Source organism: Platichthys flesus, chromosome 16, assembly GCF_949316205.1.
Source record: "Platichthys flesus chromosome 16, fPlaFle2.1, whole genome shotgun sequence".
Classification (NCBI taxonomy): domain Eukaryota; kingdom Metazoa; phylum Chordata; class Actinopteri; order Pleuronectiformes; family Pleuronectidae; genus Platichthys; species Platichthys flesus.
The window spans coordinates 1,844,672-1,859,951 of record NC_084960.1 but is presented as its reverse complement, the minus strand read 5'-3'; the positions used below and the strand labels follow the sequence as shown (position 1 = coordinate 1,859,951).

At 45.5% G+C, this 15,280-nt stretch overlaps 1 protein-coding gene across 1 annotated transcript; it reads left to right on the top strand.

Annotated features, from left to right (window-relative positions):
• Window positions 1–3,946: 3,946 nt before the first annotated feature.
• Window positions 3,947–15,045, top strand: LOC133971413 (ral guanine nucleotide dissociation stimulator-like 1). The gene is made up of 17 exons (XM_062408747.1): window positions 3,947–4,265; window positions 6,454–6,746; window positions 7,109–7,153; window positions 7,242–7,441; window positions 7,530–7,690; window positions 7,775–8,023; window positions 8,112–8,215; window positions 8,526–8,610; window positions 9,791–9,862; window positions 10,444–10,530; window positions 11,176–11,208; window positions 11,488–11,609; window positions 12,166–12,258; window positions 12,416–12,545; window positions 13,024–13,392; window positions 13,530–13,644; window positions 13,732–15,045. Exons 1-17 carry the CDS (start codon window positions 4,242–4,244, stop codon window positions 13,869–13,871), a joined length of 2,322 nt encoding a protein of 773 aa, XP_062264731.1. The 5' UTR covers window positions 3,947–4,241; the 3' UTR covers window positions 13,872–15,045.
• Window positions 15,046–15,280: the final 235 nt, after the last annotated feature.

Here is a 15,280-nt window from a genome sequence, read left to right as displayed (position 1 = left end):
TGATAATGATATTACATAATACTTAATCATATTGACCATAGCTGCTCGGTGCAGAATTAAATCTTGGAAGATCCATCACACGGCCATTTATGGAGATCAAAGGTACAACCATCAAAGATTAAAGCCAATTGGTACTTCACAGCACGGTCAGTATATAAAGAGCCCTTTTTCATCCAGTCACTCTGCGCTTTGCCTTTGGTTCGTTCATCACTTCACTGTGATCCTCAACAGACCTTCAGCTGCTCTCTCCCACAAGGTGTCTTCATCTCACAGCATCACAAGGTGTCTTCATCTCACAGCATCATGCCCCACAGGAGGGACAAACGACGAAAGAGGAAGCAGTTACAAGCTGCTGCCAAGGAGGAGCTTCCAAGTTGTGAGGAGCCAGAAGCTCCAGCTGCTGACGAGACCCCCGACCAGCAGGCAGCAGAGACAGGAGGACAGAACGTCCCTCAGGGGGAGGATGGTCCGATGAAGGAGATCCCCATCGAATCGAAAGGAGAGTTCGTCTTCGGTCCTAACTCTGCTCTGGCTAAAGGGATGTGGAAGAAATGAGATGAACGTCTCCAGCCTCAGCGAGGTGCAGCTAGGACCCCCCCCCCCCCCCCCCACCAGCAGAAGCAGACGAGTTGATGGAGCAGCTCCAACTGAGGGACGCATGAATTCATATGATTACAATGCTCAATAAACTCACTTCCTCTGAAAGATGGCCTCCTTCTCATTTATACATAGAACTACAGTGTGAATATGGTTTTTAACAGAAGATAAAGTCCGGCTGAGTAAAAGTATGAACAAATAATAGTTTTAGATATCTGCAAATCCCAGTATTTCCAAGATCGACTTATGAATATTAACTTATATCCCAAAATCCTGTTGTGGGAAGTCGGTAAATTTTGCAGAAACATTCACTTGAGCTTGGATTTCCTCCTGGCAGCCCAAGGTCAGAGGTCAAGCTCAGGTTTTTTTGTTTATCTTGATCATGATATCTTAAGATCATTATTGAGCGACCCCTAGTGGCTGATGTTATATATTGTACATTCAAGGGGATGGTCCCTAATTGTTTGTTGTCAGGACTGAAGTAATCAGCTGTTCTCTGGGGCCCCTCTCTCACTCGGGGCCCCAGGCACCACTTCGAGAAGCAGTTCTCTCAGCAGTTTTGCGTCACAGGTCCCGTGTGGTTAGCGACGCTTGTCCCTGGAGGGTTTCTCTTTCATTCCAGACTCCGTGGACTCCCCGGCCCGAGTCATGAGCCGGAGCCGGGCAGCTCTTCAGCTCTTCAGCTCTTCAGCTCTTCAGCTCTTCAGCTCTTCAGCTCTTCAGCTTGTGACCGGTATGCACTTGATAGGAGCCTACGTCACACCCCGGCTACCTTTCAGAAATGTGAACTAGCCTTCAGGTGACGTCTGGGTGTGTCTGAAGGTCTGAGTCATGGCTTCTCACTTTCCTCTTGTTGTCAGGAGTTTTATATTTAAAGGCTTTGACCTACAACGTGTGTCAGCGGCAGGTGGAGGTCAAATAAGAGCAACAGAAAGAAGACAGAGATTGTTGTCAGAGCAAAAATCTGTTTCTCTCACGATATGAGGGACAGAGGCTCACATAGAATATCGTAGGGTTTGTTATTCTGGACTAAGTCCGATCACTAAGGCTTGTAATAGGAGACAGAGGGAGGACCTGACGTGGCACTATTACCAATCTCTGCATCTTAAAACCACACGTAACCCTTTAACTGTACATATTGTTGTTTTTTTTATATTGTTATATTGGTTGCTATTGTTGTTTTTAATTTGTTGTTTGTAAAGTGCACCAACCACACCAAGGCAATTTCCTGTATGTGCAAATATACATGGCAATAAAAGGAATTCTGATTCTGATTAACTCCACTGCAGAGATCACATGATAATATTCGTTTTTTGACACTTTAGCCTCCGTTACGTGTTAAAAACAGAATTAAACCCCCGACATTCTTCAGAGTTTTGTGTCTGGACTTGTGGGCTTTAGTTCCAGGTAGTGTTTGGTCTCCTCAGACTCATGGTTTCAGGCTATAGAGCAGAGAAGCAGTGAACACACTGTCACGAGGCCCACGAATGCAAAGGGTTTCAGAAGGAATGTTCTCTGTGTTGATAACGAAGCGTCGGTCTTCATTCCTCATCGCTGCTGTCGTGCATCGGCCTTTGAATTCCTAAAAGTCCAGAAACCAAATGCCTGAAAGTCCGAGAACTGAGCGACACTTTCAGATTGTGTTTCTCTCTTTCAGTGGTTTGCTGCTGGTGAGTCTTACACAATCTAAAGAATGTGTGTTCATACCTACACGCTGCAGAAAGTGCCGCTGTGGTATGTGGCCTGTTGGAGTGTCTCAACAGTACGGTGGCCCTGGGTGCTCAACACACGTACAAAAACACACATGCAAATACTCAAAACACAACAGAAGTGTCGCCTAGGGACGAACACGGATGAGTTCCTCTTGAAGTGTGTCTCATTTGAGGAGCTGCCTCCTTCAGGGGCTGCGTTTCAAGACCAACTGCGTCACAGAGGCAACTTCAGTCTTTCCTGTTTCAGTCCCTGAGAAACGGAGACTGTCCCGTCCCTCCCGTCCCAACTTGTCCCAGCACAGGTTGTCTCCATGGTTTGTGACTCGTGAAGTTATGAGTTGGAGTTATACCCTCGGTAATGAAATACACGATTTACTTATAAAACTGTGATCACATGATTCAGATGTGTTTTGCAGATGTATGCTGCAAAGAGTAAATGATAATACGCACATGCAAGAAGGTGAATATCATAGTTGTGTTGTTTCATATTCATGGTGCCTGACATGTTTTCAACTCATGTTCAAATGACAGGAAAACAAGCTGCAGGTTAATAAACAACTGGAATCAGAGTTCTAGAATGGAACAGTCTGTTGGGAGGTGACATGTTGACAGCAGGTGTGGGCGGGGCTCGAACCCAACCGGGTGACATTGTGTTTAAAGCTCAAGGTCAAACATGAAGCATCACCAGTGACCCTGAACAAGACAGTGAGGGTCACAGCTCAGGAGGAAAAGGGAAAACTAACCCGGAGCCAAGACTTCATACGAAGAGGAAACATGGAAACAGGAAACAGGAAGCGAGCGCCACTTGTGTCTTTTGTTTCAGAGTAATCCTGATATGAGCCTTGAGGTGTGCGCTACATGAAGATATGATAAATGATGTGCAACCCAAGGTATTAATATGTGGTGTAAGATTTACTTTCTGTCAGTGAAATAAGAGAGTGTTAGTCAGTGTGTGAGTCAGCTCAAAGATTAAAATGTGCTTTTATTGCTCTGCATCTCCTGATTTGACCTCATTCTAGTTTTTATTATTCTTATAAATGGGTGTTCACGCTTAAATTTGTTATATTTAGGCTGTTTTATATATTTATATATTTATTTTATTTTGTGGGAGTGGGTGTGGTTTATATTTTATTTAAAGGGTTATTTAGGTTATCAACAAAGTTTGAAAAAAAACAAACGGTAACACATACCTAAATAACACATTTGATTATATTTATTATATACAAGAAAGGAAAGATTAATTAAAAATGACTGATTGAAAACTTTTCTTATTCAATTGCTTTGACATATTAAAACTATTTAACAAATACATATCCATCATTTTACTTTAATCTATTTAAGTATCTATATTAATTTTCTCCTTCAACTGGTTTTTACAGTTTTATAAAGATTTTTCCTTTTTTATTCTGCTCTTTTTAAATCTCTTTTATTTTGCGTGACATTAGTTTTAAAATGTGTTTTCTGATTTAAATTTGGTCTTTGTGCTGTTTTTAAATGTCCCTGCATATAAACTTGATTCTTCCTCTGTTAATAAAATGTGTTTTATAACTAAAACACACACACTCCTCCCACACGGAGTCTCCTCCCACCCGCAGCCCAGTGAGTTTCAGGCTGCTTGTGTCTGTCCTCACGCACACTGCGGGGACACAGCAGCAGGTATCGGTCTCTTCTCTGCTGGGGAAACAAGAACCTCCACATGGAGCCAGATGTGTGAGATATGATCCAGATGTGAAACGGAGCGAAGCCTCTGCGGAGAGAAACGCGTCTTCTCAGCTCGTCACACAGGGTTAGGGTTAACGTTCATATGGTTTGAAACCAGTTTCAGAACTAGATCTAAGTGCTGGGCTCGTTCCAACATGCAGCCGTAGACCTGGAGTCGGTTTTCAGTCCCGAGGAGATGAGGAGCTGCAGAGTGTAACTCCACAGGACGTCATGGGGAAATGGGAGCTGACTATGGTGAGTGTGAGAAGAGAGAACAGTCCACTCAGCAGGATTCAGCTCCTCAGAGATGGATCTTTGTCTTTGTGGGTCAATGTGTGTCTGATTAATCTGTGCAATATGAGTTAATGTGTAGTTTCCTGTGGATGAATTGTGTTTTTATTCTTGGTTAAAGATTGTAACTACTGTAGATGAAGCTCAGAGAACATGTGGAGTTACCTGGGGAGAGATTGGTTCTGTTCTTTAACAAGTGAAACTTCCTGGGATCTGGGATTATCTGTCTCTTTGAACTTTATTCTTCAAAATGTAAAAAAGTTTTAAAAGCTTTTGTAGTGTCCTGTGGAGCAGTTTCCTGTGTAGATCACCTGTTGATTGTAGAGAAACTGCTTGAGGAGAAGCTGGCTCCTTGTTTGTGTGTCTTCCACTCACAGAGACAACAAACAGATCAGATTTATGTGGAGATATATAAACACATCTTAAACAAAAATAAGAACAATAAATTGGAAAGGAATAACGAAAAATACAAATTTAAGGCAGATTCTTGCTGGAATTTTTTTTTTTGGGGGTTTCTAGATTCATGGAGAAGTGTTTCACGACCTTCGAGGTTTTTAAAAGAGACGTTGTCGAATCTCCGTGTGACTGAAATGTGAGATATTCACATGAGAGAGAAACCGACCATGACTGAGTCTGTTTGTTAGAGTTCAGGGCGGAGGAGTGGTGCTGCTGCTCCATGGTCTGTTCTGTCTGTTCTGTCTGTTCTGTTCAAAGCTGCTGTGGGTGGAGTGAAGTGCCGAGAACATTCTCATCAGGGTCATTTTGACATATGAGTCACAGGTTTGATCCATTTTCACTGGAATAAAACAGAATAAATGAGGATTATGTGGATTTTGCTGGAGTCTGATCCCGACAAGTGTTTCCTCTCGCGTTTAAGTTTGATATCTGTGATCTAGTGTTGTACAGTGTGCTTGCTCCAGATCTGCTCAGTGCCACCAGCTCATGAGGCCCAGCTTCACATCTGCATAACGAACAAATGGTTCTAGTTTCTGTGCTGGACAATAGGGTTTGTGTGATACTGGTCCACACTGGCCACCACACAACCACACAACATAAAGACATTTAAATAACCTTCTACAGAAGAAGATAAAGCTCGTCTCGTGTGGTGAATTGATTTTAAATGAAATCTGTTTGTTTCATCCCCTCGCTGCAAAGAGTGACTCACACTGGTTGTGTAGATTTGTGTGATATTTGCATATAAACCAGAGAATTAGACATTAGTCAAACATGAGCTCGTTGTGACTCTCATGTTTATAATGTGACACTTTGAAAAGACCGGAAATAAAGAAGCGTCTCCACTTCCTCCCTCTTTAGAGAAATACAGGGAAAACATCTCAGATACGAGCGCCAGCATCCAGAAATTACAACCTGGAAGGCAGGGGGAGTGAGACAGAGGTGCATGATGGGAAACGCAGGATCTGATGATTAGGGTTTTTCTCGTAACAAAAACTCAGAACTCGTTGACTTCAGTTTCTTGTTTGTTTGTTGATCGGCAGTTTGTTGTTCCCTCTGACCTGCCTCTCGTTCTGCTTCTAACAAGTTGCTCCTCGTTCCCTCAGGAGGAGCTCATGCTCAAACTGTTATCCATCAAACATCTGACCTCTTGAGTGAACATGGAAATGAACGTTTGAATTGAAAGCTGGCGAGTGGAGCTGAGTCTTCACCGGTCCCTCGAGGTGAAGATGAAGGAAACACACTCCTGACATTTGGGATCCGTTCCGGTGTTTTTGCTTTGATGCACCGACCTTTTGATAATCCTCTTATTTGTCCCTAAACATTCGTGTTCACCTACAAAACTCCTGGAAACCTCTCCTTCCTGTGTTAGAGGAAACTGTGAAAACAGGACGTGAGAATAACAATCGTTCACGAGTGTGTGCTCGGGCTGCAGGATGATGATGAGTCAAATACTACCTGGTAATTGTGGTTCATAGGGGATCAGTGTGTGTCTCTGTGGTGGTGTTGTGTCACTTGTTTGTGTGTGTGTTTCTATTTTTACCTCCTCGTGGTTCGACCTCTGACCTTAATGTTGTGACCGGTAACACAACTACACATGTGTTTGTGTATAGGACCCGTATCTGTGTATCATCAAGACACAAGATGAGGTTTCGAACCAGCAGCCACTCTGAACAGTCTTATTTCCTCCCCTCACCAGAACCCAGTGCAGGAGTGGGGCGAGGAGTTCGAGGACGGCGCCGTGTACGGGGTCACCCTGCACCGGGAGCCCGCCCCCCCCTCCGCCCCGCAGACCGACGATGCCAATCCGTCCTGCGCCTTCGTCCAGTACCGAACCTGCAAGGTGCGGCGCCTGAAGGCCGCCACGCTGGAGCTGCTGGTCAACCACCTGCTGGACCCCAGCTACCAGGAGCAGGACTACAGCAAGATCTTCCTCTCCACGTACAGAACGTTCACCGGCAGCTCCAAGCTCATAGAGCTGCTCTTCCAAAGGTAACGCACCATAAGGTCCAGACCCTTTGGGCTTCAGTCTGGGAAGTTAATAAAGTCACCGGGTTGAGTCCGGGGCTCTTTAGACCTCGTTTGCCTGACTGAGCGATTCTCTGCTCTCAGCTTTGATGTCATAATAAGTATCTGGCAGGTGCTCATTATCTGGAAGCTCTCCACAACAGCAGTTGAGCACAGGGTTAGGGTTAGAGTGGTTTGTGGCTGCGGCCGGCAGGACGGCAGCTCAGGGTCTGGATCAGCGCAGGGCAGGATAAATAAGAATTCAAATAAAGCAACCGACAAACAAAACAGCTCTCAGGGTTCAGGACACTGTGACGTTTCTCTAAAAGCTGTTTTCCTGGTTGCAGAGACGGTGCTGCGTCAGACCTGGACAACTGTGAGTTCTACAGGAGGTAAGAGGACGACTCAGAACCTGCAGACACTCTATATCTGATATATCTGCCGCTCTGCTTGAATGTGACTGTTGCTCTACGTCCCCAGCCCTCTGCTAGCCTTCATCCAGACGTGGTTGGACGAGTTCAGCGAGGACTTCAGGGACCCCCCCCGGCACTCGGCCCTCCGGCTGCTGCTGGACCACCTGAGCATCAGCTCCGCGGTGCTCGACAACATGCGCACACAACCCAACTTCTGCTCGTTGGCCGGGCAAGCGGAGGCGCTGCTCAAGAGCTTCCAGAGAGAAGGTACAACCCGATCCAGAGCGGTGAGGTCTTTGTGTGGATGTGAAACCCCTCCTCGCTCATCTGACCCCTGTTCTCTGTGTTGGTTCAGAACCGGAGACAGACGTCGGTTCTGCTCTGGCGGATCTGGATCAGGAGGCCGAGGGATCTGGTGACGACGAGGACTCCGGATGTGAGAACTCTCTGGATTCAGGAGGGATCCTGGATTACTCTACTGCCGCCGTTGCCGAACAGCTCACCCGCGTGGACTCAGTACGTGAGCGGCTCCGAGTCCACACGAGTCCACGTTCTCCATTCCTGATTAACCACTGACGATTGGTTTTCACTGGTTTTCAGGCTCTGTTTGTCCGAGTGGTGCCGTACCAGTGTCTGGGCTGTGTGTGGTCTCAAAGGGACAAGAAGGAGAACATGGCTCCCACCATCCGGGCCACCATCTCCCAGTTCAACGCCGTCACCAGCCAGGTGATCATGTCTCTGCTCTGCCAGCCCACGGACGCCACCTCCAGTCCCACCTCCTCCTGCCTCCCCCCCACTACTCCTGCACAGAGGGCCCGCATCATCGAGAAGTGGATCCGAGTAGCACAGGTCAGACAAACACAGACACAACACGATCACCGGAACACTGGATCTGATATGGAGTGAATCAGCTGATGGTGGATCTTCTCTCCTGCAGGAATGTCGTCGGCTGAAGAACTTCTCGTCTCTCAGAGCGATTCTGTCGGCGCTTCAGTCCAACGCCGTCTACCGGCTGAGGAAGACCTGGGCGGCGGTCAGCAGGTGATAGAACCACGTCTCTATGGTTGTGTTTACATCTTGTGATGCATATTTGTTCTTTAATGAGGTGATTGACGCCTCATCCAGAGCAATTCACTGCCACTGACGCAGCAAGTCAGCAAATAGCTTTGAGTCATAATGTGCAGCAGGTCACGAGCATTGTGAGGTCGAGGGCGGGGGACACCTGACTTCATGATTGTGCTGTGAACATCTGCACCAAAGAGTGAAGGGAAATAACAAGTGAATAATGTTGATTATTAAAGTGTCTAATATTGTTTGAAATGGTATTAACTGTGTCTGTTCTGTTTTCCAGAGAGAGCATGGCCACGTTCAATAACCTGTGGGAGACCTTCCCTGACGAGAACTGTGTCCTCACCAACAGAGAGCTGCTGGAGGAGGTGAGGAGGAAACCAGATGCTCTACATTTCTACTAGAACCTGGCTTTTATGTGTAATAGACACAAACCAATAACTTTATATGTATCCTACAACTTCACAATGTCATTTATTCATCATCAAACTTTCAAATCCATTCTGTCCATCCACCACTGATGTTTGAGGAGGAATGAACAGGATCATTTAACAAAAGATCATTTTAAATAAAACTTCCCAGCAGCACTTATTCAGTCAGTTTAAATCAATATAGATAAATATCTACACTGCTAAAGTTAAGAGGTGAGATCGTAGACTTTATATAAAGAGGCTGAGATACATTAAATACTATAAGTGACTTATTAGATTCCTTTAAGTTTCCTTATGCAATGTTTATATTTAATGTTCATGCATGGAAGCTGCAGGAAAGTCGTCCTACTGCATGAGCTGTCAGTCAAATCAGAAATCTGACACGTAATCATGAATACTAGATGAACGGCTGAGGAGCGTTCCTCAGAACATGTTTAGAAAATGATTGTCTTCCTGTTTATGGATTTTTCTCTTTCAATTATTAAGAAGCTTCATTCTCGGCGTGTTAATATGAAACCAGAGGCCTCCGGCACATCGTGTTCCCGGCTTTTTCTTTCATATCGTGTCCTGCAGGCGACTGCGTCAGAGGCGTCTCGTGTCTCGTTGCAGTGAAAGAACTCCAGAGTCAATAGTTCACCTCTGGTCGCTCTGCACACAGCAACCGGGCGAGTCGCTCTGGAAAAGATCAGAGACTCTTCACCGGGAATCTTTAATCCTTTGTGTTGCTGTTCTCCTCCTTGTTCACTTTACTTTGTGGTTTTAATCAGGTGCGTTTTTATGTCAACACAATCAATCATACATGTATAATATCACACACAGACACTCCCTCCCTCCCTCCCTGTCTCCCTCCCTCCCTGTCTCCCTCTCTCCCTCCCTCCCTCCCTCCCTCCTTGTCCCAGGAGAACCATTAAACAGGATGTTCAAGTTAATGTGTAATAAACCCTGGAGAATCTGCTCCATAAGGAACTTTCTCATGAAACCTTTAAACCCGTCTTGCACACAAACCCATGCGCCTGTGAAACCCGGTTGGTTTTATGAACCTCTTATTGCTCTTACCCCGTCGTATGTGTCCCACATCCTTTGACTGAATATAGCTCCGTCTGACCCTCTGTGACAGGACGGAGGCCAGGCCAGCGCGGATAACATTTCTCCAAAGATATCCAAGCGGTGTCCGATCGCCAGGCAGATGGTAAGGTCCCACTCTGGAGGGGGGGAGAGTTGGGATGTGAAGAGAAGCCCAGTGAATCCAGAAAGGCTCTGAGAAGCAAAAGTTTCATTTCTGTTCAACTTTTAAACCTTTAAACCTCTTTCCTACTTTCCAGCGTTAAAAGCTGGTTTTACCTCAGTGTGGGTGGAGGAGCTCAGAGACCAGGAGCTATCTTTAGCCCTGGACATGTTTCAGACAGCCTCAGATCAGCAGGATTATAGGAGAGTAATAATAGACCGGACTGGGGTCGTTATGAGTCATATGCACATTCTCCTGAGCTGTAACATAAACCCCCCAGAGCTGCAAACTGGGACGTGGGCCTGTGTGAATGTCGCTCTGTATGTAAAAAGAAAAGGGCTGCTGCTGGATTTGAAAGACAAATGAACAGATGCAGTGACAGTGGAGCAGGAGTGACACTCCAGCTGCTCTCAGACCAGCCCTGAACTCTGCAGAGTCTCTGAGTCAGCTGCTGAAGACGTTCATATGTGAAAGACAAACTCTGGACCCAGTTGTCCAGACAGCATCAGTCTTGTGTAACTGTGCTTAATGTCGTCTCCCTGCAGAGCTCGTCCAGTGGAGTGGTTCCCTACCTGGGGACGTACCTGACCGTCCTCACCATGCTGGACACCGCTCTGCCCGACACCGTGCAGGTACACAACACACAAACATCTGTGTCACGTTTGACTCATCACACTCAAACACACAAAGCACGAGCTGGATGGACGGGCGGAGTCTTTTTCAATGGACTGACCTCAAGTTTGACCCATAAACGTTGAACATGAGCAGGAAACACCCTCTGAGTCACAGCGTTGAGTTCGACCTCAGGTTTCTCTTTTGTGATAAACACTTTTGTTCAGCATCTGACTCCTGGTGGCACTGGTGCCACTGGTGCCACTGGTGTCACTGGTGTCACTGGTGGGATCGTTGAAAACATCCCAGTGTGTTGTAATGCATCATGTGTGCTTTGGTCCCAGAGTCCAACACCTTTAGCTGGTGTTTTATGTTTTGTGTTTATTAAAAATATCACTGACCTGAATTTAATCCTATGGTTGCAGATGAGTACACATGTACAAATAAATGAATATTAAAGGAAGATTTATTATTCACACAACTTTAGTTTTTCAGTTTTCAGTCAGTGATTAAGTAGTTTTCAGGAAAGTAAAGCCTCAATATGTGTGTAAAATATACTATATTTGAATTGCTCTGCTAGACATTAGAATAACGTGTTTTTGATTTGTTCATTTCTTTTGCTGCAGTTAGTTATTGATAAATAAATAAATCGTCTCTTTTGACAGAGTGGACTCATAAACCTGGAGAAGAGACGAAGGGTGAGTGGAACCTCTTCTATCTTTCCCCCCTTTTCTGTCTTGATGTATTTCTGCACATCAGACAAACAGAAAGTTGCCAACTTCGTCTCTCAGCGTCACATACCTGAGCAGCTGTTTGCATTGTCAGAGTAAACAGAGCTGAACAGTTCCCGACTTGTTCAGAAAGTTTTTGGGATATGTTCAGGATCAGCTCCCTCCTGACGGGTTGTGTTCACAGACCACCGGAACATCCCAGCGTGTCTGTCGCTCTGTTCACGTGACGTTGCTCTGTCCCTGCAGGAGTTTGAGGTTCTGTCTCAGATCCGTGTGCTGCAGGCGTCCTGCTCCCGGGACAACCTGCCCCATCACCCCCGAGTCGCTGCCTGGCTGCAGGGACACCGGCTGCTCACTGACCAGGAGAGGTGAGAGGGGACAAGCCCGATAACAATAATATACATTTACTCAAGTGAAAGAACCACGTTAACCTTTCTGTTTGAGAAAGAGTAGAGAAAGTACTTGCTTTTAAATATATTTAAAGTATTAAAAGTAAAGCGCCCGCTGTGATTGGATCAATTCCCCTCACATTATTAAAACTGTGTAAAGTTTCTGAAAATAAATCTACTTTTACAAAGTACAGTTACATGAAAAATGTACCATAAGGATGTAAATGTACTTTGTTTCATCACATCCCTGAGACATGTTAGTTACAGTTACAGTTAGATAATATTTTCTAGAGCGACTTCAATGCTGCTGAGGAAACTTTGAACTGACTCACTAACCAGCCAGAGTTTATTCTTTTAATATTTAACCCTGTTGGGTAAAATAAAAATGTGCTTTTCACAAAGTCTCTGCCATAAAACCAAAGAAATGAGTAGCCAGCGTGAAACACACACAAACCGGCTGACGTGACACAAATCAAAGCTGCAGCTCCTGTTTGTGTTGTGCAGAGTTGTCAGCGTTGTGTTTGTTGTGTTTCAGCTATGAGGTGTCGAGGCAGCTGGAGCCTCCGGTGGACGTCTGCTCTCCGACTCTGTGGTCAGGCCACCGCACGCTCAGCAAGAAACTCTCCAGGTGTGTGATTTGAATATTTAAACACACACATTTCACTACACACGCACACACCTCACTTCACCTCTGAAGTCAAATGCAAACATGGTGGATGCACATGTTGTATTTGTGCGAGAGGACATTTCTGAAACAGCTTCATGGATTCCTGGTCTGTCCTCAGTCTCCTGACGGTGAGCGACGGGGCGAAGAAAGTCCCGGCCGACCAGATCAGCGTCTCCTCCTCTGGATCCAGTGGATCTGAGATGGAAGATCTGTCCTCCCCGAACTCGGCCTGTTCCATCAGACTGCAGGTGAGAAGCTGTGTGTGTCTCTCTGTGTGTTGTTCATGTTTTATTAATCGTCTCTGCTTTTGTCATCGCCTTACTTCTGTCCGCCCTTTGTCCTTCAGAGCGAGACACTGGAGTCTTTGTTGACGCTGTCGTCACACTGCTCCATGTAGAGCGTCTCTGTGCTCAACACAACATCCACTATTTACACTTCACAAACAATTGTCCCATTTTTTAAATCGCCAAACAAACCCTGGAGCAATTCTAATGAGGAGAAAATTACACTGAACGGCTTCTGCAAAACAGAGAAAATGAAATAACGCTGAAGATCGTTTCTTATGATTTATGGAAACAACTGGAACCTTCAACCAGTGGAATCTGCTCTGAGAAGGTTTTAACTTGAGGTGGTTGTTTAGCAGCTTAATAGCTTCACAGTTCCCTGAACAACAATGAATATATAATACAAATTCTATAATCATATTCGCCCTCTGGTCTTCTGAAGTCCTTTCACAGCTCCTGCAACAACGTGTCCGAGCCCTACTCCTTGTCCTCCTCGGCCTCCTCCTCCCCGTGCTCCTCTACCGCCTCCTCCTCTCCGTGCTCCTCTACCGCCTCCTCCTCCCCGTGCTCCTCCGCCGCCTCCTCTCCAGACTCTCCCACTCCCTCCGGCTCCCCCTGCGACTGCCGGGCGGACCCTCACCCCCCCGCCTCGTCATGTGGCGGTGCAAGGCCGAAGTCCTCCCTGGCCTCCCACCACAAACGCTCCGTGTCCATGACCTCGCTGCCCGTGTACAACCGCCAGGTGGCCGACACGTGCATCGTCAGGGTGAGCGTGGACTTGAGCAACGGCAACATGTACAAAAGCATCCTGGTGAGTTCATCTCAGAGAACTGATTTGGAAATGTTAGTTTTTGTCATATTTTAAAATGTATATGGAGAAGAAACTTACCTGATTACAATCTTTGAGTATTTCTCTGAACTGCAGGTCTGACTCTTTGTCTTTCACAGTTGACCAGTCAGGACAAAACTGCTCATGTGATTCAGAGGGCGTTGGAGAAACATCACCTGGAGCACCTGAGCTGGAGGGAGTTCACCCTGACGCAGGTCATCTCCCAGGACAGAGGTCAGCGCTGAGCCACGAGCACGGAAAAGACTCTGCCGTGAAAAAGAACCTGTTTTTCACACTTGGGTTTTTTGTTTCTGTTTTCAGAGCTGCTCATCCCGGACAAAGCCAACGTCTTCTACGCGATGTCCACAACAGCTAACTTTGACTTTGTCTTACGGCAATCCCCCAAAGGCCAGAAGAAGCCCCTGAGGGCCACGTCCAGCCTGGGGCGATACACAAAGTAGCTCAGAGGGTCTGGAGGAGCTTCTAGAGCTCAGAGGGTCTGGAGCTTCCTCTGTCTCACTTTGAAACAGAGGAAACTTTTTAAAATGTGACGGACAAGACGATGCAGAAGCACTTTATGAAGAGGAAGCAGCTGAAACTGATGAAGCTGAAGAGAAACGCCTGGATCTGACTTGCTTTTATTTCCTGTTGGAATAAACTTGGTATGAATCCGGCCATCAAACCAAAGAACTCCTTGATTTGAGTCCGCTGCTCGATGTCACTTCATTTTGTCGTTGCTCTGAGGACGTGGACAGAAACGCTGTCCATCAAAGAGCAACAAGTGCTGACATCAGCGACCTATATATCTAAATATATATATATATACTTGAACGTTGACAAAATAACACAGCTGGACGCTAACAATAACCTGTGTGTTAGAAAAGGGAATATGGGTCAGAAGCTGTGCACAGCCGGTATCTAACTCCCGAGGCCCCCTGCTGAGCTGACGTGTTTCCATACGAGGAGTGGGAGGAGACGCTCTCAGCTGGGATCGGCGTGTTCCCTGCTGGTCTCAGACCTGTTGACGTGATTATAGAGCACGACTCGCTGCCCGACCGGAAAGATGGCATTCCTGAACTCTGGTAAACATGGCGGCAGCAGATATTTGATGGACAGGATGTAAATGCAGATGAAGCAACAATAAGGGCGAAGTGTCGGATGTTTATTATTTATTTTCACTTCGGTTCCACCACGCTTCACTCGAACGCACCTTTATTGACACGTGGTGATGACTCACGAGGATTTAACTTGTCCTCTGACTCTGATTTGGAGACATGGTTGATTTAATGTGGCCAGAATTTACTGATGAAAACTCCTGAGAATATTTAAAATGTTTTATTTTTTAACTTAATTGTATTTAACAGTGTGGCTCAGACTTGTGAAGCTGGGATGTAACTGGTCCTGTGACGTGATCAAACCTCCCCAAGTATGAACATTTTAGAATAAGCTTATTCTTATTATACTGTGCAATACCCCCCCCCCCCTTTGATAATTTATAAATGATCTTGGCTTATAAATAACTGCAAATTGTTCGATCTTTTTTGATGAAGACAAATGTTAGAGTTGTAAAACAAAATGAATAAACTGTCTGAAAAAATGAATTTCTACCAAATTTCCATTAAACTGATGTTCTTATTTGTCTTATTTTTTCCAACTGTATGGTTGTAACAGTTTACTTTGTCATACAAGTGCTTAAGATATATATATTTATATATTTTTTTTTTTTATAAGTCAGCAAACAGTCCTGGTCAAAACATTGGCGATCTGTAAGTTTCGAGCTAGCTAACAGAAGCTAAAACATTAAGAATAAAGTGTTAAAGAAGCATCACAGAGCAGATTAATGAAGCTAAAAACACAACAAACAGAAGTT

Excerpts from the sequence above, each read along its gene's own strand:
- LOC133971413 (XM_062408747.1), top strand. The coding sequence starts at position 4,242 with ATGGGGAAATGGGAGCTGACTATG. Across the intron at positions 11,209-11,487 it reads ACCTGGAGAAGAGACGAAGG|GAGTTTGAGGTTCTGTCTCA; the intron begins GTGAGTGGAACC and ends CTGTCCCTGCAG. Across the intron at positions 11,610-12,165 it reads CTGCTCACTGACCAGGAGAG|CTATGAGGTGTCGAGGCAGC; the intron begins GTGAGAGGGGAC and ends GTTGTGTTTCAG.